The following is a 26,450-nucleotide window of genomic DNA, read 5'->3' as shown; positions in this document are numbered from 1 at the left end:
ACAGAAGAATGGGTAAATATCTTGTGGTTTATTCATGTCATGGAATGAGAATGAAAAAGATAGTTCTATGTGCATAAATCTCACAAACATAATATTGAGCAAAAGAAATCAGACACAGTGAGTACTACTGAATGATTCCATGTACATAAAGTAAATATGGACAAAATTGATCTATCGTGTTAGCAGTCAGGATGGTGGGACCTTTAGCACGGATTGTGACATGGGGGCGTGAGGCAGCAAGAAAGGGGGTTTCTGGTGCCGTACAGTTCCGTTTCTTGATCAAATCCAAGTCTTGATTCTATAGAATTCATTGTCATATAATTTTCATTTGTGTACTCTTCTCTATGTATATCATTCAATAAAAAGTTTAATTAAGAAAAGTGTGTATTCTTTAATTGCTGAGTGCAATGTTTATATATTCATGAAATCAAGCTTGTTAATTGTGCTGGTCGAGTCTTCTCTATTTTTACTTATTTCTTATATTCCTGATCTGTCAATTACTAAGAGAAATGTGTTAAACTTTCCCACTTAATGGTGAATTTGTCAGTTTCTTCTCATAGATCTGTAAATATTTGCTTTACAAATCTTGAGGCTGTATATTAGATGCATAAAGTTTAGAATCATTATTTCTCCCTGGTGAACTGAATTTTTTATCATTGTGTAGTCCTTTTTATCACTAGTAATGATTTTCACTTTAATATCTATTTTGTCTGATATTTAATAAGGTGTCCCAGCTTTCTTTGGGCTACTCCTTTCTCTATATTTTCAATTTTTTAGCGCCCTCCTATTTTTTTGGAAGCACCTCTTGTGCATGGCACATAGAGGAATTATTCTTTTAAATCTGGCCCGACAATATTTCTTTTTACGAGCATCTCTCTCCTGACTCTCATTGCAGGTGAGAATTTCCTCATCTAATTGCTATTCCTTTGTAGGTGATTTATTTTTTCTCCTGTTCTGGCTGCTTCTAAACCTTTTGTTTTTCTTTCGTGTTTTGCAGTCTCACTGCAAATCCATGATTTGTGGATCTGTTTTCCTCCTTTTTCCCCTCCCTCCCTTCCTTCCTTTTATCTGTTGGGATTTATTAGGATTTCTGGATTTCAGCCTTAGTATATTTCAACAATTCTGGAAAATTCTCATTCCATTATCTTTTCAAATCTTGCTTCTTCCTCATTCCCCCTGGTCTCTCCTTCCAGAATATGTAACTGAGGTCCTTTCATTCTATCTTTCATTTCTCTTAATCTCTTTTTGCATATTTTCCATCCCTTTGTCTTTTTTTACTGCATTGTGTGTAATTTCTTCAGATCCATTTTCTAGTTTCATTAATTCTTCAGCTGTGTCCAAACTGGTGGTGGGCACATCCATTGACTTTTTAATTTTCATTATTACATATAAATTTTATTTTAAATGTTTTATGTTTCATTAAATTCTTTTTCAAATATATTTGTTCTATGCACATATTTATTTATTTAAACACAGTAAACACATGTCTTTTATGTTCTGTGTCTGATAATTCTCAAATCTGAAGTCTTTGCCATTCTGTTTCTGCTGTCTGCGATTTCTCTGTTCTTATTTATGGTTCTTTCCAGGTGTGTTTTGTGGTTTTTGTTTGGGAAGCGTTCATTGTCCTTTATTTTTCATTCTGTGGGAATTCTTTAAGGTTTGGACTGAGGGTGAGTTCTTCCAGAGAGGGTTTGCATTTGCTTCTGAAAGTCACCCGAGGGCCCTATCGTTCTAGGACCTGGAAGGGGGATGTGTGTGTGTGCACGCGCGCGTGTGCATGCATGTGTGTGCGTGTTTGGTATCAGAGTTCAGTGCAGGAAATAGAAACCGCTCAGTGTATTTTAAGCAGAAAGGGAAATTAGGTGCTGATAAAATCACTGGAAAAACTGGAAGAGTGGTCATCAGGAGGCCTCTCCTAGAACTTTGAGTTGAAGACCACATCACCTGAGACTGGATTCTGGGGAATCCAGCATTAGGAAGCTGCTTCTGCTGCTGCAGCTGTTACCATAATGACTAGATCCACCCACAACGCTGCTGACACAACCCTGAAATGCTGAGCCTGGCCTCTGCCACAGACTGTTACAGTCAGCTCCGTCACTTGGTTGCCAGCAGAAAGACAGCCCTTCTGCAAGTCCATTTACCAAATCTCATGCAGGTTCCTGCAATTGGCAGAATGTGATTCACATCCGGAACCTAGCTGCAAAGGAGCATCAGAAACATTTTACTTTCCAGCCTCTGCAATACAAGAGTTGGAAATGCGTGCTGAGTCCCGCTGACCACATCGAGCGTAGAACTACCAGGCAGTTTTGCACTGCTCTGTGACTGCTTTCTTGTTAGCCTTTTGTCAGCATTTGCCTAGTTTATTCTTTCCATCCCCTTATTTTGAACCTGTGGGAGACACTGTTCACTGGCTTCTCAACACTCCTTTCTGATTCCCTTCTCTCTTGCCTACTTTTGCTATATAAGCTGAGGGCAACCGTCCTCTCTTGCCAGGTGACAACAGTTTTGATTAATGAAACACAAGCAGAAGTCTGTTGAGAACTCTAGGAAGGCTCTTGCTTTTCCTGGACAAGGAAGCAATGTGATCAGTGTTGCTTCTTTCCTCTTCCTGCCTTCAATGTGAATGTGATGCCTGGAGCCTTGGCAGCCATTCAGTGAGGATGAAGAAAGACCAAGAGGATTGCTGAGATACCATCCTTAAACTGCTGAACCAACACCAGCAGCTACATATGTACAGACCTCTACAAGAAAAATAACCCCACTTTGTTATGCCACTGTTAGTTGGTGTTTCTGTTATTTGTACTCAAAAGTAGTTCCAACCCAATATATAACTTTCTTTTTACGTATGTCTTCTGTAAGTAACATAGATTTTGTCGTTGTTGTTAATGTAATCTGAAAGTCTCTGTATTCTTAAATGGGAATTTAATTCATTCCCCTTTTGTGAAATGTTTTGACTTATTCCTGCAATCTTATTTTGTTTGCTTTTACCATGTTTTTAGAGAAAATGTCCCCTTTTTTCTTACCATTTATTGGATTGATCACTTTTTTAGAGTTTCATTTCCATTTTCTTCAAGCGGTTTAGAAGTTTGTTGTACATCCAATTTCTACTATCCCAACGGAGACAATTTTCCAATCTTTTTTCTCTTTGTGTGCTGTAGTTTGAATACTTTCTCCTTATCTGTCTTTATGTTTGCATTACGATCCTTTCATTTGCATTACCCAATCTGCTGTCAATCCCCTAAAACAAATTTGTTTTCAGATATAGCATTTTTCAGGTCTAAGCTTTCCATTTCTTTCTTTTTTGTAGTTTCTATATCACTCCTAAAAATTCTCTTTATCTTCACTCATTATATCCTTTTCCTGTAAAATTTTTAACATTTTTTACAATAATTTTAGAATCTTTGCTAATTCCAGCTCCCGAGTTATCTATGGGTCTGCCTTTACTGACTGCTTTTTCCTCTTGATTTTGGGATGGGTTCTCCTGCTTCTTTGTGTGTCTTGTAAGCTTTGATCGCATGCTGAACGTTAGGGAGGATGCACTGCAGTACGATGGTTTCTGCCATCTTCCTCTACACAGGGATGAATTCTGTTCTAGAAGGTAGCTGAATTACTGGCAGAAACCTTGATCTTGTGGTGGCTTGGTTCTGGGCTTTGCTAGGGCAGGTTTATTCCAGTTTTGCCCTCAGTCTGGATGTGGCCCTCACTTCTAAAACGTGGCCTTTCTGGGGTCAGTAGAAAGCCCAAGGGGTTTAACCAAGCATCTCTAACTTGGCTGGACTCGAATTCCAAACTCTGTGTCTACCACTGGGCAGCTGCTAAAATCTCTGCTCAGTTCCTTGGCCTTCCAGCTGTCACTTTCCCCTGGGCCCCGGGGAGGCATGACCCGCACCTGCACGTTCAGGATTCAGCCAAGGACTTCAGGGGCATCTGTAAGCAGATTTGGGCGCTTCCTCCTTTTCCGGTTCTGCTCTCCCTCAATTCCCAGCTACACGACAGCCCTGAAATCCAGCTTCTGTCTTTTCAGCCCAATAAGACTGCCACTTTCTGTTTGAACTCTCTTTCCTGTGTTCTGAGAGAATTAAGGAACACTCTGCGCGGGAGTTGGTTCCATGTGGTCTCTCCTTGTTTGTGTCGCTTCTTTCTGGGGCACTGGTTGCTCTCTATCACCTTCACATGTTTCTTTTCATATTTTGTCCTGATTTTATAATTGTCATAGGTGGAATGGTTAATCTGATACAAGTTTCTATGCGATTACCTGAATTGGTATTTATCCTCTAAATTTTTAGTGTACACTTAATACTGTTCAGAATTAATCAATAGCCAGAATTAATCGGTTCCATTCTCTCCCCCAGAAAGATAAAAACCTTAATCTGTTTTCACTTCCCTCCTCATTCTCCTTCTCCTTGAATTAATCAGAGATCTTAGTTCTCTGTTATTAATTTTTTGGTTATGCTTAAAAAATTATTCAAACTTCACTTTAAGTTGCGATGGCTGCCCTGCTCGCCATTTCCCGCTGGATTCCATCTTCCTCCTTCTTGGATTCTCTTTGTTTGTCTTGCTGTGTTGCAATCCTTGAGGAATTCTTTCAGAGAGCAAATCTGAGAGTGACAGACTTTCCGAGGCTTGTAGGCCCCAAATAGTCTATTTTGACCTTTCACTTGGATGCTAATGTGGCTGAATACAGCACTCTGGGTTCAAAATCATTTTTTCTTAGAATCTTGCCACTATTACCCCATTTTCTCCCAGCATCCTGTGTTGCTGGGGCTCACATAATTCTTATTCCTTTGTAGATAGTTTTCTCCTTTGGAAGGTTTATTTTTTTATCCTTGGTATTCTGAAGTTTGGGAAAATGTGTCTAGGTGTGGTCTTATTTTCAAGCAAACCACTTGGCATTCAAATGGCCCTTTCTACATGAAGACCTGTATCTTTCTTCAGATCTGAGAAATGTTCTTCTCTTATATTTTAATTATTTCTTCTATGCCACTCTCTGTTCTGTCTTCTCAGGTTCTAAATGCCTCTTAACTTTCCTTCCCACTTGCTATCGCTTGGCGTTTTTTTTTTTTTAAAGCATGGCACCTGAGCTAAGAACTGTTGCCAATCTTTTTTTTTTTCTCCTGCTTTTTCTCCCCAAATCCCCCCAGTACACAGTTGTATATTTTAGTTATGGGTCCTTCCAGTTGTGGCATGTGGGATGCCGCCTCACCGTGGCTTGATGAGCGGTGCCATGTCTAAACCCAGGATCCGAACCAGTAGAACCTTGGGCTGCTGAAGTGGAGCACGTGAACTTAACCACGGGGCCGGCCCCCCTTGGCTTTTTTATATAAGAGGCTCTTTGTGTCTCATGAATGTAATGATATTCTGTGTAATCTCTGAGGATTATGTTAACATCTGTTTGCTTTCTGAGATGTTTGCACGAGTGCTGGTCTCTGTTTATTGAGTTTTGCATTTTTATTGATATTAATTTTCCCCAAATGTTTGGTGAGTTTTAATTTTATGCTCATATTTGTGTTTGAAAATGCCCATTCTCCTGCCTGTGGATCCAGGTTCTGATGACATGAGCTTGGAAGAGGAAGGACCGTGCTTGTGGACGGAGTGATCGGCAGGGGTGGTTGCTCCCCTTTGGGAGGGGCTTTCCGTTCCACCTGAAGATTTCTTGCCTTGAGGAGTCTCTTGACAGCAGTGCTCCAGCCTGCGGGCACACACTCACTCACACAGTTTAGCACAGGGGAAGTGGGGGGAGCTGGCTGGCTGATCCTCTGAAAGTGGCTCCCCAGATAATCACCCCAACGAATGTCCCAGGGCCCCTTCCTGCTCCATCCCATAAACGCAGAGCTTCCTCGGAACTCTTGGAACCGCCTGCACAGGAGTCATCTCCTACCAGCATTTCAGCCTTTCTTTTCCTTTGATCCTATTTCTCCATCAAACCACACCCACCTGCTCTGTATCTTTCATGAATTCCTGAAACAGTCTGGTATGCCAATAGACAGTTTTGGTTTTTACTCATGGATTTATTCTTACTTTCAGGAAATTTCAGGAGATGTTTCGCTGGGAGGCAGGAGGTGTGGGTGGACCCTCCACGGCTCTGTTGCATCACCTCCTGGCTGTGGACTATAAAAGGGGAGAACTGCTCCACTCCGAAGAATTTAATGTAGCTTGTCCAGGTTGAGGTTCAAACTTACAGGAAAAAGACCTGTCAACATCAGGATTTGTAACCAGAAAAGGAGCTGAAAGCAAAAATTAGGCTAGCAAATTTTAGAAGAAAACCTTTCAGTGAAATTTCCACCTAGAACCAGGGATGGAGAAGCGAGGTGATAAACAATCCCAGAAAAATAGAAATCGACTTTTTCTACGTCAGCCACCAACTGCGTCAAGAGACACTCAGGTATAAATAATATGGCAAAGTTTTATGTGCAGCTGAGGGTGTGGCATTTATGTATGATTCAGAAAGAATAATACGAGTTTGTATAGATGGAAATGGGCATTTGGGTGGGGATTAAGAAGGACAGAATTATAATGCGTGCCGGGTGGATGGTAACACCTCTTTTTGCCTATAAGGCTGTTCAGAGAAAACTCTGTATCCAGAAAACTGTCTTTTTGGGATTACTGAATACACAGAATCTTTAAGAATACGATTTAAGAAAAAATTACCTGAATACAAGTGTCTATAGACTGATAGCCCAGGTTTAAGAGGAAAACGTTTTAAATGAGCATTTCAGTTCGGTAAATTAATTTCTTTCTGAGATCCTTATTAATGACCAGATGAGAAATGGCAATCTATTTATTATTGTTAAAGTTTGTAGATTCTTGCCAAAGGAACAATTGAACTCATTCAGCATCCACTAAGCTTGGAAGAAAAAAAAATGTAGCTGCAAAAGCAAAAACAAAAACAGATTTCTGGCTGCTGTCCTCGAAATCCTCCTACACAGCTGATTAACGACAGGATCAACAACTGTTGTGTTACACTCTCCCACAGCACAGCCTCCTCAATACCCCATTGACTGGCACGAACCAGTTGCAATTTTGGTTCCAATGACACTGACTTTCTCGCTCGGCTCTATACAAGCGTCCTTTTGAACGAGGTCTCTTGGTTCTAAGGCTGATTCTGATGACGTCACACAACAATATTTCAGTGTGTCCAGGAGAGCGCCTGGCAAACAGCAAGTTTCTGATGACTGGTGGCCCTTCAAGCTGTCAGACATCTGCAAGCAAGTGCCATCGGCCAACGTTCCACCACATAGGACACCTCGCAGGCAAAGCTGCACTGTGTTGAGGAAAACACGCCAGCCCGGGGACCTGATATTGTGCTTTTTTGCACACCAGCTCTGCTGAGGTGCCAAGCAGTTTTCTGCTGTCCTAAGTTGGGGGGCAGGTGGAAAGTTGAGATGTAAAACCCAAAAAGGTTGGGCTTGGAATGTTGATGGAAAGATAAAATTGTGGCAATGCTTTGAGAAGAAACAACTGCCTGGTTAAATGGACTCCTGTTGTTTTTGGAGTGCGGTTATTATAATTTGTACTGAAATGACGCACAGGGCTTAAGGTGCCTCCCCCACCTGGCTGCGCGGGCAGTGAGAACCCAGCCTGCGCTATCTTCACAGTTCTGGGATCATGTGAGCCAGGCCACCTGGGCTCCTGCAAGCCCCAGACGTGTAATTAGAGGCTCCCGGCCGGGATGATGTGCAGACAAGTCTTATCATGTGTCTGGGCTGCTCTGGGTGCGCGAGTTCCCTCCGCAGTCTAGAGCTGGTGATCCCGGCTCCTGGACCTCCCTGAACTGCGGGAACTGTCCAAGGCGTGTGCTCAGCCAAGAACTTGGATGGGTTACTAAATAGAAAACTGTGCACAAGGACGCTAATTCATGCAAGAACACCAGGACAGCCGGGGATTTGGCACATACAAGATGCAGCTTCCTGTGTGCTGCGCCCGAGGCCGCTCACGGCTCAGGCCAGAGAGACAGACTCATCCAACTTACACAAGAGGGGAGTGTACGAAAGTCATGCAGTCCCAGGGGAGGCACTGGGCTAAACCCTCATGACTATAAAATGAAATACACACAAAGCATGTGATTAAAGTGTTTATTTGACGTGGATCCAAAGTGACTTCCAAGAAATGAAGGTTCTGCCCTTCTCTGTAGGAACACGGAGTCAAGGTGACTGATAGACGTACATTCCCAAGGACTGGTCCCTCCGGTTACAACAAATTGCCACTTCTCGCTCGCCTTTTTACTTCGTGGGGGAAAAGAGCAGGTTCGCACGTCATCATGAATGCTGTTTTAGTGAACTGGCTGTAGGCTGACTAGCTTGGGGTTCCTGGCAGTTTTCTGGAATCACGGGGTGGAGGATGATGGCTTTCGAGAGGCCACTTAAGCCCAATAGCCTGAAAGCAGCAGTACCTGACCGTCCCAACCCCCGCCCCCTCCCCCAACCCCTCTGATGCCAGGAGGTGAGGACGTCGAGGAACAAATGGTCGTTGCAGGGTCGCTGTGACGTGAAGCCTTTACTTAAGTGCAGAGAAACGTACACGCCAAGGATGTTTGCCGCTGAATTCTGGGCAGATAACATGAAAGCAGAGGTGAGCCTGTTTAAACACGCTCTAGTAACAGATTCTCAGCGGCTTGGGCAGAAGTACCCTGACGTTCGATACACTCAAGCGCAAAGAAAGCATGAAGATTCGCCCCCTCAATTTGTATTAGATAGGCCTAACTCATATCATTTCACTTAGTTGCGAGGAGTAAAAGGCGAGGCTAACCAAGTTCAGACGCATCTGAACCTTCTGTCCTGTCCGACTGTCTTCTCCCTTCTTCTCTCTACTTTCTCCAAATAAACCCCAAAAACTTCTCTTAAAAGTTGTAATTTGCATGCGAAGAGGCAAAGGGCCAGAACGTTTGTCAGATGAACTAGTCTGCAAAGAAAACAAGACTCCAAGTGTATTTTACTTTGAACCAAACTTATTTTCTGAAGGACAAGAATACCTAAGGCGGGCTGGCCCCATGACTGAGTGGTTAGGCTCGCGTGCTACGCCTCGGCGGCCCAGGGTCTCGCCAGTTCAGATCCTGGGCACAGACCTAGCACTGCTCATCAAGCCATATTGAGGTGGCATCTCGCATAGCAGAACCAGAGGGACGTATATTCTGTATAACCAGAATATAGAACTATGTACTGGAGGGCTTAGGGGACAAAAAACCAAAAAGAATCCCTCAAAGCTTTAGTACTGGTTTAGAAATCCAGTTCGTCTCCTGTTACACATTTCAGAGTCAAAGACGTGGAACCTCAAGGCTGTGTATATCTGAAGGCCTTTAAAGGAAAAACTATTCATGACTCCTCCAAGTTTGAAGTGATATCTTGACTAGAACTCATACAAATTAACGTTGCAGAAAATCTTGGCAGATCAAAGTTAACATGCATCAGTCTTATCTTCTCAATTACCATTACCATAGTGTATACATATTTACGTGGCAACATTTTTTTAAAGCTTTATTAGCTTTTCACAAAATGCCTACCAGAATGCCAAATTAATTTCTAAATTAATTTTAAAAAGCAGGACCTAAGTCCATTTTGATAGTAACTATTTCTAAATAAAATAGTATATGTGAGCATTGTGATGTCAATTTCCTGGTTTTGATAACGGAGTATCATTACATAAGATGTTATCATTGGAGGAACCTGAGTAATGGGTACAGGGGACCTCTCTGTACTAGTTTTGAAACTTCTATGATCTATGATTATTTCAAAATAAAAAGTGAAAAAAAAATACACGCTAGGAGCTTATTTTTAAGAAGCCTTCATATACCCTAAGACTCTAAATTATGTGATGTAGTGAATAAAATAGAGAATTGCTTAATATATATTTTGATTCTTGAATCAGTAGACATATGGATGTAGTTCTCTTTTCTCCAAGTATGAATTGCTTTAGAAGAATCTACAGGCCTTTTTTTTGAATAGGACCCCTAACAGTGAAGAAACATCCTCTCAAAGATAGGTCTTTTCATAACATAGTTAAGACATCCCTTGAGACCTAGAGAGAAATGAGCAACACATAAACAAGATTAAACTTCCATTAGCATGTGGAATTTAATAAAAATAAGACAGGCAATGCATACTTGATTATTGTAACCTAGAAACGCTTAAAATTTAGGATTACCCAGACTTTGAGCTGACTTCAAAATGAGTCCTCTTGACCTAGCTTCTGCCATGAAACAGTCCCCAACAATAAACCCCTTCCGTTTGTGTGGTATTGTGCCATGCTCTGCCATGGCCTCACATTGAAGGGAAAACGAGGCACAGGGAAGCTAAGGGAATCCTTCACCTAGGATAGGAGAGGTTTAGATCGAAACATACGTTTCCTGACTTTAGGACGGTACTTTGTTTCTAGATATTACCTGCCCTTGAGAGAGAACTCAAAATGCGTAAGTGGCAGCTGACAGACAGCTGTTTTCCCACTGGTACGGGTCTTAGCAACAGCTAAGAGTGTAGGACCAGGGCTGGCTTATGCCAAGAGAACTCTTGAGAATTCAATTTGCTGTGTGCTGGTTGAGGACAGAGCTGGCAAATGGTGCTAAGGACAGTGTTCTAGTCGTGTGGCATTAGCACGGTGGCAAGCACATTTACTTGGTCAGGAAAAAATAATACTCTTACAAAGTCAAAGAAAAACACGAAAGTAAGAGGGAAGCAAATCTGGAACGAATTAAGGATAGTCTTGACCACAATACAAAGGCAAGGCAGTGGAAAGACGCAAAGAATAGGAGCTGCAGATCAAGAAGTGGGAGTGCAACGTTCAGGCATTCCACAGGCGGTGTCTGCGTGGCTGGAGCTCACCCTCTGAGGCTGGAGCGCACATGTGCCGGTGCTCCACATCCCACCTGAGCTCTCCAAATGCTGTTTCTACCGCTAAGTATCTTTCAAAGCCAGTTTTTCTGCTGCCAGTTTCCCCTGCTTAGATCTTTGAGTGGCGTCCACTACCCTTTCCCATTGTCCATCCCACCACCATAACAACTTCTGGCTTCTAGAAAATGCCCAGCTTTTTCTTTCCTGCCTCAGGGGCTCACACATTCTTGTTTCCTCCTTATTCACTCCACCTCCTTCAGCTTAGATTCCAACCCTTCAGAAATGATCACCTGGGAGAGGCAGGAGTCCCGTCCTTCTGTCGCCACCACTGCTCATCCTTTTTAGCATTTATCATAAATTATAATTAGGGACAGCTTTAAATTCTATAAGGGCAAGGGATGTGTCTATTTTCCCAGGATCTAGCATGTGGTTGGTATTCAACTAATGTCTGCTGAATAAACTCCCCCAGCCCATTTCTTCATCTGTAAAATGTCAGAAATAAGACCTAACTTTCAGGGTGATAGCTAGTAACAGAAGTTCATAAAAACAATTCACGGGGGCCGGCCCCAGGGCTGAGTGGTTAAGCTCGCATGCTCCGCTTCAGCGGTCCGGGGTTTTGCTGGTCCTCGGCGTGGACATGGCACCGCTCATCAAGCCATGCTGAGGCGGTGTCCCACATAGCACTGCTGGGTCCTACAACTAGAATATACAACCTCGTGCTGGGGGCCTTGGGAATAAGAAATAAAAGAAGATTGGCAACAGATGTTAGCTCAGGTGCCAATCTTTAAAAAAAAAAAAAAAGCACTTCATGTATTGGGTGTTCACCACATACCAGTTACTGTGGCTTCTATGCAGTTGTCACAGATAATTCCCTATCTTAGGGACCAGCCCCCCACCCGCCGCCCATACTACCAATGAGAAGACTGATGTGGAGAGATTTTAAAGAATCTGCCCAAGACAGTTAGAAAGAGGTGGGGTGAGGATTTCCTGCCCTCACCCCTGACTCTGGAGGGTACCAAGCACAGGCAGGTGCTCAGTTCAGGTCCCCGTGACCTTCGCCATCACCCAGGAACCAGGGGAGTGCTGAGAGAGGGAGCAGGGACGGCAGCTCGGCTTTAGCTAGAGGGCAGAGGACGTGAAGACAATGAGGCACAGGGCCAAGCGACATAGGACCAGCACCCTCACAAACAGCACTCCAGCTTCCTCCTGTATCCCAAGCTGTGAGGAGCACATCTGCCCGCTGTGGACTCGCCACCTCCGAGAGAGGCCAGGGCAGGCTGGCATTCCTTTGGTGGCCTCACATGAAGCAAGCAGCAGAGCCTCCCAAAGGGCCCAGAGTCATCCCAACCTAGTCCTCAAACTCAAGTCGCTTCAAGGCCCTCTCAGAGCCGGTTTCTTCTGTTATGCTCCCTCGACAGGGAGGCCCCGCCAGACGATGACCGTTTTGCCAGTAACATACCAACATCAGTTCGCGCTCTTCATTGTTAACGGTATAAGAACAGCACATTTTCACTGCTGCATGTGTATAGTATTTAAACATAAACTGCTCAAATTACTTGTCATTTTAGGGAATGACAGTAAATTTCAAGCATCTATTAAACTGTGAAAGATCTTCCCTTGTGCTTGAAAACAGTAATGTTGTCAAAGTACGTGAGACATAAAATTTTATAAGAGTTTAGGCAAGAAACATTATTAACGGTGTCATAAATAAGTATTATAACTTTATTAAAATGAAAAGACAATATTCAAAATAATGCAACAAAAATGAATAAAATCCTTTATCCAATACTGTACACATAATGCAGAAATCAGTGCATTTTTCTAAAGCATGTTTTAACCTTCATTAGTTCATACTAAAACATAAGCTTTAAATAGCTCAAATCATATCATTCAGCAGTTTAAACTGTAAACAGCTTGTTTAACTGTTAAGAGAACATCGTAGTAATGTACCTCTGTTAGTGAGCACCTTCTCTTCTGTGCTTATCTATACAAGATAAATACATGGAAACATGTGAAAACAGGAACACGGGCTACGTGTCTCACTGAAGCTAGGGGAAGCAGCCAGCTGGCAGAGCTGTAAAAGCAGAAAGATGCTGATGTGACCTCTGGTATTAAGACATACTGAGCTATTGGTCAGAAGTGTTTTACTTAAAAAGCAAACAACCCCCAGGAAATACTGAATAGGAACCAGCAACACAAGGCCAGCTTGTGTTGTATTTGTTTATTAATAGTCTAAAAAAACACAAACAAAAAAACACAACACACATCCCCACACAGTAACTCTCAATCACATAGCTAATGGTTTCATTATTGCTTAAAACTGACATCCTAAACACTGGCGAACAGTTTGCTTTTCCATGTGATTCTAATGCGTCCCACTGTTTCTGGAAGGCGCATGCTACAATGGGCCATTTTAGTGGGTGGAACAAAGCAGGAATTGTAAGGAAAAATTTACTAATTCTACTATCTTCTCATTTTTCAACATGTGAGACATGTACAGGTGAAAATATGGTCGCCACATAAACTGCTATCCCTCCCCTCAACAACACAGAAAGCAAAACCTGGAAGTATTTAGGTCTTGGGACAATTTTTAAACTAGGTAGGTCGAGTCACGGTGAGGATGGACACCCTGCCCTCAAGGGAAAGGACTGCCTCCAAAAACAAATGAAACAAAATATAAGAGGGCCTAAGAGCCAGAAATCTTCAAACTTATTAAGCAAAAATATTTCTTTTTATGATTCTGATCTAAACAATACTGTGTTTTCTTCCATTTGCTTAATTTTCAGTCTATCCGGAGTCAATCTCCAGCTTGAGTTTTTATCATTCTGAATATATATTACTCTAAGATAGTAGCTAATTGGTTAACCTGCAACTATGGTCTATGGTTATGCCACAAGTTTATATATAGGTATATAATGTTTGCATATGTAAAAGTTTCCCCATCCTTCCCTCCCCACCATCACATCTTTAAATTATAGGCTTGGAAAGACTTTTCTCCAATGCTAACAAAATCGGGGATCCTCAGCATGACAGCACCTCACTACCGCTCCAAACCTTTCTCTTTAAGACAGAGTTCAACTACTTTATTCTGCAATCTGAAACGTTTTCCTCTGAACCTCAGTCAAACTGCAAAGTTGCTTGAGAAGCATCTGCTCTTATGGAACCTCTGCTGAACCATGACCCCAAAGTCTAAGGAGAAACCACATAGGATAAATGTTTACGCTTCACATGGCCGCCTAGATCCATTTTTGTTTTAGAGTCCAGCTTTTCTGTGGCTGAAACCATACTGCAGTCAGTAGACAATGGCTGGATTTGGGTGCTTGCATTTGTCTCTTCTGCTTCCCTAAAAAATTTTTCGTATTTGTCCAGGTATGGTGGTCTCTCAGGTAGTAGGTAATAATGGGTTGAACTAACCTTCTTCCCATTTTCAATAATGGGCAGAATGCAAGGAATCTTATTGGCAGATCCTTCACTGTTCTGTCTTTGCAGAGCTTTGCTGCTGACATACTTAGGATCAGGGGCGAAGCTCTGCGTAGGGGGCATGACCCCATTGAGGTAAGACGGCAGGCTTTTAGGACTGGGGGTGCGGGAGTTACTCCGTGATAAGGGTTCTCTTGGTGGCACTTTCGGAGGCCTGTCTTCATCACTGTAGGTGCTGGAAGTAACTTCGGCTGACCACCTTCTATAATCGGGCTTCACTGGCCTGGGAGGTATGGGGACCCTGGGGGGGACCTCTGGTTTGTCTTCATCGGAGTTTGGAGAAGCTCTGTGTACGTAGCTGGATATCCTTATGGCCGGCTTGTGAAAGGATCCAGCGGGTCCGGAATGAGACCTCCTTAATCTTCGGTGGCTCTGAGGGGGAGGCGGATCTGAGGTGTGCGCAGCTCCATTCTGGGCAGGTGCCTGGTTGAGATCTGCTGCAGAAACAGCTGGGGTATCAAAGTAGGCATAGTTGATCTGTCCACACCCACGGAAGCTTCGCCGGCCAGGAAGATCGCACTTGAAGTCAGAAAGCCCACAGTCTTCTAAAAGGAAGTCTGTATCCGAGCTGGTTAGGAATTCGACCTCACAGTCTGTCTCGTCCAGAGAGAGGTCTTCGGAGATGGGCAGTGGTGGGAGGGGCCGAGAGCCCCGTTCACAGAGCGCCGCGCAGGGGAAAAGGGCAGGTGAGTTTTTTATGGGTGTGAGTGGAGGAGTAGAAGCACAAACCCCATTTACTGAGAGTTTCTTAAAACCACATACAACTTGATCCTCTTCATGTTGTCCCAAGCTTTCACTTGAGGGAATAATCAGAGGGGGCAAGCTGGACTTCTGAGAGGGACTATTTTTTGCAAAGTGGTTGCCATTCATCAGAGCAGATTTCGAAGTGGGCCCTGGAATGAACAAGAAACGTTAACAAAAGACCAACAATGCTCTCCCCACCCAAGTGAGGCAGAGCCCCCGCTACCTGGGCTGCTACAGCTTTCTGCCTCAACTGCTACTGAAATACCTGACAGCTGTAACCCCGAGAACGGCCGTGCAACCACCACAGGTGTAATCAGGGACCACAAGATTGTTAACGCACATGATCTGGTTCAAAGAACCAACTACTTCTCCTGTCTCCCTCGGACATGTGCATGGTGCACACCCACGCATCTCAGGCTGGTTTTGTGACGTGCAAAATTTGCAAAAGATGAACAGCATATAATTTACATGAATACAAGGCTCGCAGGGCACAGATGAGACCAAGTCCTCACTCCTAGTGCCGCCATAATACTGCGAGTGAATGGACTTGCTGGCAATGTGGTAAGTAGCTCCTGACAAAATCTACGGAACATAATGTTCACATTAAAGGTACTACATAGCGTATCACACACTTTTCTAAGTTTTTATCAACATCTACACTACTATATCACTTCCAAACATGCATTCAATACTAGCAGGAAAGCTGAGAGATTTTGTCCAAGGTTTCTAGAAGCATGTAGCACAGCTGGGATTAGAATTTAACTCTTGATTTTGAAAGATCACACTTCCACAAGCAGCTCTCGTTAGGAGGCAGTGACTCAGGATACAGGCAGCATGGTGCGAGAGTTTGAGAACACGGTTATCTGCAGAATCTGCTGCCACTAGGGGTCAGACTATCGTTGGAAATAGTTAGGTCGTTTCCTCATTTAAAAAATAATGCTGGAGGACAAGCTAACACAATCCAGACTGCCAACTTCCTCTCCAGGTGCTAACTTCACCAGGATTTTCAGAACACGTACCAAGAGACGTCAGGTGCTCCTGAGCAGTAGAATTCAGACTGTAGGCCATGGTTATTGGGTCAATATTTAAAAAGTTACTGGAAGGAAAGGACAAACATCTTGGTTATATTGCACCATATTCTCTATCCCACTCCCAGGCCACACAGCGATGACTGCAGTGGCGCTACACCCTGACTTACTTCTCAAACTCGCTGCGGCTGCCCCAGCACGTCTTCATTTTCCCCATGGCGTGGCCATCATGCAGAAATCCAGTTTTTAATGGGACTCGAATCTCCTGAGCAGCAACTCCTGCTATTGACATTGTGCCTTATTCTGGGATGTCTCCAAACTTGTGAAGCCAAGGGATTTGTGATCAACCAGTAGCTTTCATTCCCTAGAGGGGACAGAGCACAGATGGGAGAATGAGGAAACAGCTGAGAAACACCCATAGATAGCTGCTAGAGAGCTCTGGGGGATGTTGAACTGAAAAACTGAGTTACAGACTTTCACTTAATTTTCACATTAACTAAGTCTTACTTCTTACTAGGGTACTTAAATGTAGGCATTAAAAGTAATTTTTTTGGTAAATACTAATCAAAGATTTGAAATATTTTCAGCAAAGCAGGAATCTATCGCCAGCAAAAGCAGACCTCCTACTGCACAGCCTGACAGTTGCACAACCAACCCTGCTCACCTCAGAGCACACACACTTCTCTGCGCTCATATAGACCGACCGGCCCATGGCGGCTGCGCTGGGCACGGAGCTCAGTTCTCCCTAAGCTAAAAGAGCAAGCTGAGAAACTACTGTAGCCGGTACTACAAAACTAGTATTCACTAAAACCCCACACTTCGATTAAACCAGAGATTCGAAGTTGGCACCCGGTTACCCCACAGCCTAGCATTTATTTGGATTCTGTATATCAGGGTTGGCCAAGGGAAGGCAAATTCTCCAGTTATTACTTGTTCAAGAATAAAGAAATAGTCACATATGAAGATACTAATTTCCATTATCTTGTAAAAATCAAGTTCTGCAAGATTACGGCTGGCTTCAGCGGAGGCCGGGAATAGCTTCCTCCTCCCTTTTAAAGACAAACTTAAAGGTACATTCTTCACATTCTCCTTTATGAAGGGCCTAGTAATTCGTGTCTTGCCTAGCTGCAAGGCATGGATTACAAAGGCTAATGACAATTTTTCTTAATCTAGTAGTTCCTCAACTTTAGGGACCCCCCCTTCCGCCCACATCAGCCATTACATGTGCAGAGTCTTCACTTTGATTTTATCATTCACTACAGCATCAGTGTTCACGTTGCCCTGCTACTTCACACCAATCTCTGCTCCGTCTTCAGACATTCACAGTCACCTCAAGTCAGTTTAGGACATAATTCATCAACCGCCGGTGTAACGCTGACCCCTCTAGGATGTGTACATACACAGTCTCCTCCTCTCAGCAAGTATGTGCGCATCCACCGAGAGCTGAGTACTGTGCCAAGGACTGAGGATGACACAAAGATGAGTAAGACGTGTGCTGGGCGGGGGGAGGGGACACACAGGTTTTCTGTTTTATGGACAAATCTGTCACCTCCTACTAGACTGTGAGTTCAGGAAAGAGACTGTTCCAATCATTAATCACCATTACCTGGAGCATTAGCAGGCGCTCAAAAAGTGGCTGTTTGTACACCACCACCTAGTTATTATTACCATCACTATCAACTGAATGCATACAATGTGTGCAGCATAGGGGTTTTTTAGCTAGATATCTAAAAAAATATATATTCTGCAAGTGCTTGTTATTATTATTTTATTTTTACCTAAAAAGAAATGGAGAGAGAGTAATGTTTCAGTGACAAAGTAAGGACGATGGGTCCCAATGACTGATTTTCTCCCAAAGTCAGCTGTTTTGATACAGTAGGCAGAGATTTAAACAGGTTTAAAATATTATTTCAAATAGTCAAGCATTATTTTTCTTTAACAGTCTCTCAAAGATATGCGATTAAGAAGAGTTTTTGAAAAAACCCATCATTCAAGAAATCTAAGTTACTGGAAGGTAGTCTTTTTTTTTGAGGGTTGGGTTTTAGATTATTGAAATGGAGGAAACGTGTTTTTACTTTACCTGAATCAAGTAAAGCTACAAAAAAAATTCAAAAACTAGTATTTAGAAGAAAGTGCTAGGCACTCGCTCTGCACGCAGCCAGGTGGTTTCTGGCGCCTTTTCTGAGCTCTCTGCAGGCACTGGCAGGACCATGGGGAAAGCGGCTCCGGTGACACAAAAATGAAAGGCCAGATAGGAGGGAGAATATGGTATCTAAGTAGTTTGAAAGCACACGTTTGAAGATCGCTCATCCAGATTACAGGAAAATGCTGCAGGGGATTCTGGAGGCCCAACCCCCACCTGTCTGCAGGCCAACAAGTACTACTAGTAATTACTGTGTGTCAGCCTCCTAATGCCTTCTAAATCTTAGCTTTCAACAGAACGATTGTGTAACTATCGCTTCTGCCGAAATTGCCTTGGAATTCTAAACTTACATTTCAATGGTCCCTTAAAATTATTTATACGTTCTAGAAAAAGTTATTTTTTATTCATTGTTTCCATCACCTACTTGTTAGCTTTCTTAAGAAAAAAATTTTTTTAGTATAAAAAGAATTGTGTTCACTAAGCCAGCTCCCTTCTGACCACAATAGTGTCTTTGTGTATTCATAGAAGGTGACCTGCCTCTAAATTTCAATGGGGAATTGTGAATGGGCCATGTTATGAAACTGTCCGAACTTCCTACTTGCTCGCATGGGAGAGGAGAGGAGGGCAATATAATCGCATGTTCTCTTCTTTTGGAAAATAACTTCAAACTGTGGACTCAAAAAGGGCAACCTGCTATAGTTTTGGAAGCAAACTTTTTAAACCTGTTCCAGATTGTAAACTGAGGGTATCCAACCACCTGAAATTCCTTTTACACCTCTCTCAAAACTCGCCAAGTATCCAACAGACACGCTCCTTGGGGAAAAATAACCAATTTGGTCAACTTCAAGCTAAAAAGAAATACACTGCTCAAGTGAAATTTAACTAATAATGCAGTGCTTCAAATTTTGTTTCTTTAGAAGTGTAAAACTAGCTCTGCCTTACAATTCGTTAGGAAAAGAACTGCAAAAATATACCTATGTGGGAAAATCAGTATCTAAGTACAAGACAGCATTCTGTTATGCAATGCAAAAAATACGAAAGCCAATGTTAATTCAGGCAGCCCAGTAAACACCAGGATCTAAATAACCTCAGGCATAGTAACTTCCTAAAAATTCATGAACTCACCTTTAGCTTTTTAACGGGTCAAAAATGCAGTTAAATACCAATCCCAGATACAAACTAATTTTTCCTGTTAACATCACTTGATTTTTTTTAATCAAGGAAAAAAAAGCACCCTAAAACCTTCTGTTTCGTGAACTGTCCTTCTCTTTTCCCTCCTTAGAACCTCTGCCCCCAAGTTCTGATCCACTTCTACAGCTTCCACTCTACATGGACGGCTCCCGAATCTTGAGGGCAGCCTGGGCTCCAGCTTCCTCCCTGTGCTTCCCATTGTCTGATGATTATCTTTCCACTTGGATGGACCTTTGGCATCTGGAACTCTACAAACCAAACTCCTCCTGTCGCTTCACACGCCATCCCCCTTCCCAAGCTAGTTCATGGTCTAAGAGGATCACACTTCTAAAGGCACCGTTTTAACCTGAGTTAAGCCCGTGTACAGTCAATTACCAAGTTCCACGGCCTGTTTCTACATTGTTTTCAAATATCTCTTCCTTCTGTTCACTGGCAGACTTCTGCCTTGGTCTGAAAATACCCAATCCATCCTACACACAGTACCAGAGCAATGTTCCTGAACTATGGCTCAAATTAAGACCCTCCACTGCTCAAAGATCTTCACAGGCTTCTAACTGCAAGCTCCTCGTCTGGCACTGATGGCCTCCACAACAAGGTAACACTCTACCTTTTTTAAGCTCTTGCTTCTCTTTTCCCAAAACCTGACAGAATTCAACTCACCCTGGAGGGCCATGTCCTACCCCTTCTCCCCGAGCCTGCTCCCTTCTGAGGAGCCACAGCAGCACCTCCGCGTTCTTGGGTTATTCTGTGCTGTGCCCGCTTCCCCCTCCCGTCCTCCAAATCTTCTAGGACAGGACTTGTTTGTCCCCCGTGTAGATCTTGGTATCATTCATTTCTAATAAATATTTACTAAATGGATACTGAGGAAATAATCATCTCATTTTCTAAAACGTAATTACTTGAAAGATTCATGTATCCTGTAAATCAGTGAAGAATTCGGGACAAAGCAAAGGTTTGTAAGGGACAAACGTGTGCTGAGATTGCCGAATAAGAATCCAACAAGCTTAGAATGCGCTGTAGGCAAGGAATTTTCATTAAATTAATTTCCACAATCCAAAGTGGACAGTTTGCAGACTGGGTAAAAACCGTAAGCTTAAATGGTTAACAATGTGACTTTCTAAATTGGTTCCTGTTACTGTATGTTTACTTAAAGCAACCAGGAAAGTGCTTTCTGAAAACAATGAACTTCACCTTCTCTTACACACCATTCCTCCTGGATGATAAGGCACCTACTGTGTTTTTGCTGCTAAGTTTAAGGTCCCTAAAAAAAAAAAAAAGAAAAAAAGAAAGCTACACCAAAAAGCACATGGCGCATTCTTTAGTAAGGTGAAATCATACAGCTTTAGCTTGAGGATAGTCTCTTTGAAACTGTTTTTTAAAAAAACCAGGCTACCTTAATACAGTAACCTAGATATGCCTACCTTGCCACCAGATCTCATTAATAAATTTCAGAAGCAACCCACAGGAGGAGGAGGGGCACATTTTTGTCATACAACTCATCCAGTTCTGCCCAGTGCTTCCTTATTTAAAAGTGTGATGTAATTTCCTTCTTTCAATCTGGTTTTAGAACCTGATTTCTGTTTATTCAGGGTGATAAATGGTCTTTTCAGCTGCATTTAACAATTACCTACATAACTATTTCCATACCCAGGGAGATATAAGGTAACTATATTTAGAGCCAAAATTTGTAAGAAGAAACTGATTTAGGAACATGACAAATTCCATGATTTTAGATCCTCCCCAAATAAAACAACACCTGCACGTTTATCTTCATTTTGAAAATGTCTAATAATCACCTTTGGGAAAAGGAAAAAGAAGATGGAATCCCACCATTTTTCTTGTGATTAGAGTCTAAAGCCCTGGCAGCCAAGCTCTCTGACGCACTGACATTCAGTTCAGCTGTTTCACAGAATTCTGTTTTATTAATAGGAGAAAACTTTGTGAATTGCTATTTATCTCACACATTCACTTGTTTATGATAGTTACAGTGTCGTGTGACTTGAGTTTATTTACTGAAAGCAAAAGATTCACCAAAATCAAAAGCCCTACTTCAGGGTTTTTTCCCAAGGTTTTTTAACAGGCTATGATTTGGGGGAAGAGGAAGAATGGGGAAGCAAGTTAGGAAAACTTCCTTCATTGCGCCCTGCGACCGCGGAAGGTGTCCACAGCCTTCCCAGTAGAAGCAGAGATGACTTCAAAAATTTTTATATTAAGTTAATAAGACGTAACTAAAATATTCCTGCGTGTATTCAAGCTAAACTTGAGTTTTAGTAAAGATGAAAATGCAGTTCACTGTGCTGAAGATGGACATTTTCGCTGGGTTTGTAGCTCCATTCCTCATTCCTCTTCAACATGCCTAAGATGTAAAGGCCCATCTGTAGGTGGTAAAAACTGAGGCAACAAGCAAAATAATTTATCTTCACCGTCAAAATCAAAGCCAAGTGGCATAATTTCTTGAATAATTCAGAATATTTCCTAGCTAAGTATTTTAAGAAATGGCAAGCTAACAAACAATCTATTCGTTCAACCACCACGGCCATCAATGGCCTTTTGATCCACTGAGTGTCTCACAATCTTAGTGCGACAGCAGGAATACATTCTGTTGGCCTTTGTACTTTTCCTACAGAGTACTACAATCAGCAACACACAGGACAGAAAAATATTATTCCTTTCAGATATACACATGAGATTTCTAATTGTAAAAGACACATGAATTCTATCCTAATCTCAATGACAACGAGCACAACAGTCTAACAATGGGAAGGCAATCTTTAAAACTTCAAATTTACTTAATAAGCATTTAAAGTCATCCAGCGGTTAACCCTAGATTGTTACAATGAGCACACCAGTAAGAAGAATAACTAATTCCCTGGACTCCTAGCTGACAGGCATTGTTCTAAATGCTTTATATGTATTAATTTATTTAATCCTCTCAACAGCTCTATGGGGTGGGTACTATTATCACTCTCATTTATGGATGAGGAACTGGAGGCACAGAGTTACGGAACTTGCTCCAGGTCACGCATGCTGAGTGGTGGGCCGAGCCTTACACCAGGCTCTCACCACCACACCACACTGCCTCTCCAAGTCCTTCAGGTTCCTGAACCAGGATAAGCTTTGACCCACTACAACACTCAGGTTTTAAAGATGGCTCAGACAGACTTTTCTGGGGATTTATTGCTTGGTAATAGTTTTTCTTGGATAACCATTAGCCTATGAAAGTTCCTGTTTTACTCAACTCCCTCAATTCTCCTCTAAGAGTTAGTAACTGCAGATCTGGCCTATGTATCCTCAAAAAAGAATGGGTTAGGGTAACAGATTTTATATTCTATGACCACTTCAAACAATTCTTTTGAAGCCTCAATCTTTAATAATACATTGATGCGCCACCATCATAGAACCCATTATAACATGTATTTGGTACAACATATGCCTGTCCTTACCCATGAAAAAGGTTACTACATACATCTAACGGGCCTCCTTTAACTTTCGAGGCACGGATCGCAACCATGGCATTACAATCAGGTTTTACTGTAAACTCTGGAATTTAATAATAGAATATCTTGTATTTGTAAACCATTCTACAAATTACAAAACACTTTCTAAAACATTCTCTCACTTGATCCCCCAGCATCCCTCAAGAAGAGGCAGGGCTTTTAACCTCCAACTAGCAAATGAGGAAATGAAGCGAGGTTAAACATCTTCCTGTTAGCAAAAAGGCCATCAGAGCTCTTCTGCCCTATGCACCAGCTTTGTCCCCACTACACTTTCACTGCCTCTCCTTTCTAAAGTATCTTCATTTTAGGCAAAAACCTTATTTCTCCTCCTAACATTCTTGTTTATAAACGGGGAAACTGATGCAAAGGATGGCCAAGTGAAATGCTCCAGACCTAAGTGCTAGTCAATTGCAGAGATAAAAACTAGAACTCAACTCATAGTGTTTAGTTCACCAATTCCTGGAAGGCAAGGATTATTCTCACAAATAGTTATCAAATGCTTATTCTGGATGAGATACTAAGTGAGGTGAAAAACAGACATGGCTGCTGCCTGATGGAGCCTCAGTCCAGTGAGGAGAGACAACAAGTAAGCAAGCCAACAATTTCAGTCTGTGGAACTTCCGAGGAGACGAGCAGGGAACAGCAGCAGGATAAGGAGGCAGGAAAACATATTTACACAGGTGGTTAGGGAAGGCCTCTCTGAGGTGACTTTTTAAATTGAAATGTAAAGAATGAATAAGAGGCAGCCATGAGAGTCAGGAGAAGAGCATTCCACACTGAGGAAATAGCATTTTTTAGGACAATCTGTAACTAGTCACGTTTCATATTCCTTGGGTCTTTAATAAGAGCTTTTGGACAATGTCTTTAATCCTTACCTTCCTACTGTTTCTTCTGTTAAACTGTAATGTGTTGTTGGATCACGGCACTTTGGAGTTGAAAAAGGATTAATTCGTGTAGCCAGAGCCTCACGTTTTAAAGAGAGATTCATCGAGGCGTGGAAGACTGGCCTTTTAGTAACACTGCCCAATGCTATGGCATAAGGAATTGGATTAAAGTATCAATAATGACTGCAAACCACAGAATCTTTTTTTTTCCCTTCTGAAATCCGAATCCCACACTAACTTTTCCCTTAAAATTAACTTCTCTATTAAGCTAGCAACACACATTTGGAACCCCGAAACTCACCAGTTTTATCTACCTTTACAAAGCATGTGTTTATACTGTGCGAATAATGCCAGGACACCACAACTGGATTTTGTTTGTCTAGTGAGCTATTCATTAGCTTTTATAAAGCATGGCCAAACACCAGCACCAAAGGATGCTAAAGGAATCCTGAGGATGAAGTACCAACTCAAATCAATTTAGATGAAGAAGGAGAGTCGGTTTCTCTGGTAGAGGGAGCCTATGACATTCAAATTCCTGGAATTACCCTTGGCACCACCTTTTCCCTCCTCCGCTCACCTTCTAAAGCAACCCGATGGTATGCAGACATTCAGGTCAGTTTCCAGCATGTTAGATTGTACCTGTAATTTAGGCAACTTGCTTTCAAAAGCTACCATTAGTCTTAGCAGAAAGGAAGTATTATCTGGTGCAACTTCTGAGAAGCAGCAGTTAAGAGTTATTTTCACACAAAAACTCAAGTCTACAGTATAATTAAATGTCACAAAAAGAGTAACCGGTATCCACTGTGAACTAAAAGTAGGAAAAAACAATTCTTTGAAACAGTAATTTTACCTGGCAAAAATATGAATAATTCAGACATCTCATAACAGCCATAAAAAACCAGTTTTGCTTTCTGACCCTTATCAGTGACTGGTCCAATCCTGCTGAGCTTGAAAATGTAAAATCTGCTTTCGTGCAATTATTTATCAAGCATCAACTACGTGCAAGGCCGTATAAGATAGAAACTGTACAAGGCAGAGTTCCTGCCCTTAAGGAGTTTACAATCTAATATACGTTAGGTTATAAATTGTTGGTCCAAGACCTCTATCACTATTAGCGAGTACCCACTGGAACACACAGGTGAAATGAACCTGTGTGTGAAATGAGGGAAAAGACAGCAAGCGTCTGAAGTCCACACTAAAACCTGTATGTGGTTCTCTTCAAATCTGCTAATATCTGCAAAAGACCCTGGCTGATAACACGCTGGTAACCAATCACAGAAAGCATGCTAACAAGAAACCAACTTCTTTTATTCTGGTCTTAGCAAAATTTGGCCATTTCCTGAAATGAGTACCTAGCCTGTCTTCGGTCTAAGTAAAACTTCAATTAAAACTGTATAATTACAGAAATGTACAAAAAAGAAATCCAGTTTTTAAAGAAAAAAAGCAAGACTAGATCTGGTGAACTTAGATGCTTCAGTGTCCTCGAAAAACACATACCCACTGCATTCTTACAGATTTATAAAAGCTTAATACTCTGCAGAACACTTGCTCTCCAGGAGGAAAAAAAAAAAAAGCATTTTAACCTCACCTTTCTTCACCCCTGACAGTTGCCTAGAAACCGGTCCTGCCCTACCTGTGTTGCAGGTGTACCTGAAGTCACCATCTTTTAAAGCTACAGTCTCTATCCCGACTGCACTTAAGTTTATGACTAACAATCTATTCATATTTTTTATCAGGTAAGAGACTGGTTTCTTTCAAGCAGTGACGAAATCCTAATAAAGACTAAGCAAGCACCCATACAGCACCAATCATGGTGAAGGAGTCATCTAATTTGTACAGGAATATGATATACGTATAAACACACACACGTAGACACGAGAAACACCCAAGAAGCGCTCACGTTGTGCACACACAACCCGGCGGTCCCACTCCCCGGGAAGCAGGGTTTCGGGCGGGCGGAGCAGAGTCGCGTTTCTCAGCGAGCAGGAGGCGGGCGCGGAGCCGCTCGGATGAATTAAAGGACTGGACTGCGGCCCCGCAGCGGGACTGCGGCCAGAGCCGCAGCGGGCACCGGCCAGCAGCGCCCCGCAGCAGCCTGCCCGCAGCTTCCAGGGCTGCATCACTGGCACACGGTGCGTCCCACGGCACCGGGGCCCGCGCCGCCAACAAGGGGAAAGCGCGAGGCCGCCCCCGGCCCGCCGTCCCGTCCCCCCCAGCGGCCTCGGGGCCGAGACGTGTCCGGGCGCCCGGTGCGCGGCCGGCCAGGCGAGGGGCGCCCCCAGGCCCGTCCACGCCGCCCGGCCGGCCCCTCCCTCCGTGCGTCCCGGGCACTCCGCGTCGCCGCGACCCTCCAGCGTTCAGGGGAGCCGCCCGCGCGTCGGGGCGCCGCCCTCCCCGCCCCCGGCCCGCAGGCCCCTTACCCCCGCCGAGCCGCGGCTGCCCCACGGCGCCCTCCCGCGCATGTCCGTCCCGGCTGGCTCAGCGCCGCGGGCTCGGGGGCCCGGACACCGCGCAGGCGCCTCGCCACTCGCTCGCCGCTCGCTCCCGCTCACGCTCCCCGTTCGCACTCGGCCGCCGTCGCCGCCGCGGCCGCCGCCTCGCTATATAGCGAAGGGGGCGGAGCCGTGACGTCCTCGCTCACCGCCCCACCTCCCCGGCGCAGC

The 26,450-nt window shown here is 43.2% G+C and overlaps 1 protein-coding gene across 2 annotated transcripts; it reads right to left on the bottom strand.

Annotated features, from left to right (window-relative positions):
* Positions 1-12,512: 12,512 nt before the first annotated feature.
* On the bottom strand, positions 12,513-26,445 carry ERRFI1 (ERBB receptor feedback inhibitor 1). Of its 2 annotated transcripts, none has more exons than XM_070610933.1 (4): positions 26,208-26,445; positions 16,243-16,436; positions 16,064-16,140; positions 12,513-15,193 (listed from the first exon to the last, which is right to left on the bottom strand). In XM_070610933.1, exons 2-4 carry the CDS (start codon positions 16,362-16,364, stop codon positions 14,010-14,012), a joined length of 1,383 nt encoding a protein of 460 aa, XP_070467034.1. In that variant the 5' UTR covers positions 16,365-16,436; positions 26,208-26,445; the 3' UTR covers positions 12,513-14,009. The 2 variants fall into 2 exon arrangements, with proteins under 2 accessions (XP_070467034.1, XP_070467035.1); XM_070610934.1 differs by lacking the exon at positions 26,208-26,445 and adding an exon at positions 25,688-26,077.
* Positions 26,446-26,450: the final 5 nt, after the last annotated feature.

Source organism: Equus przewalskii, chromosome 2 (assembly GCF_037783145.1).
Source record: "Equus przewalskii isolate Varuska chromosome 2, EquPr2, whole genome shotgun sequence".
NCBI classification, from domain to species: domain Eukaryota; kingdom Metazoa; phylum Chordata; class Mammalia; order Perissodactyla; family Equidae; genus Equus; species Equus przewalskii.
This window is presented reverse-complemented; position numbering and strand designations above follow the sequence as displayed.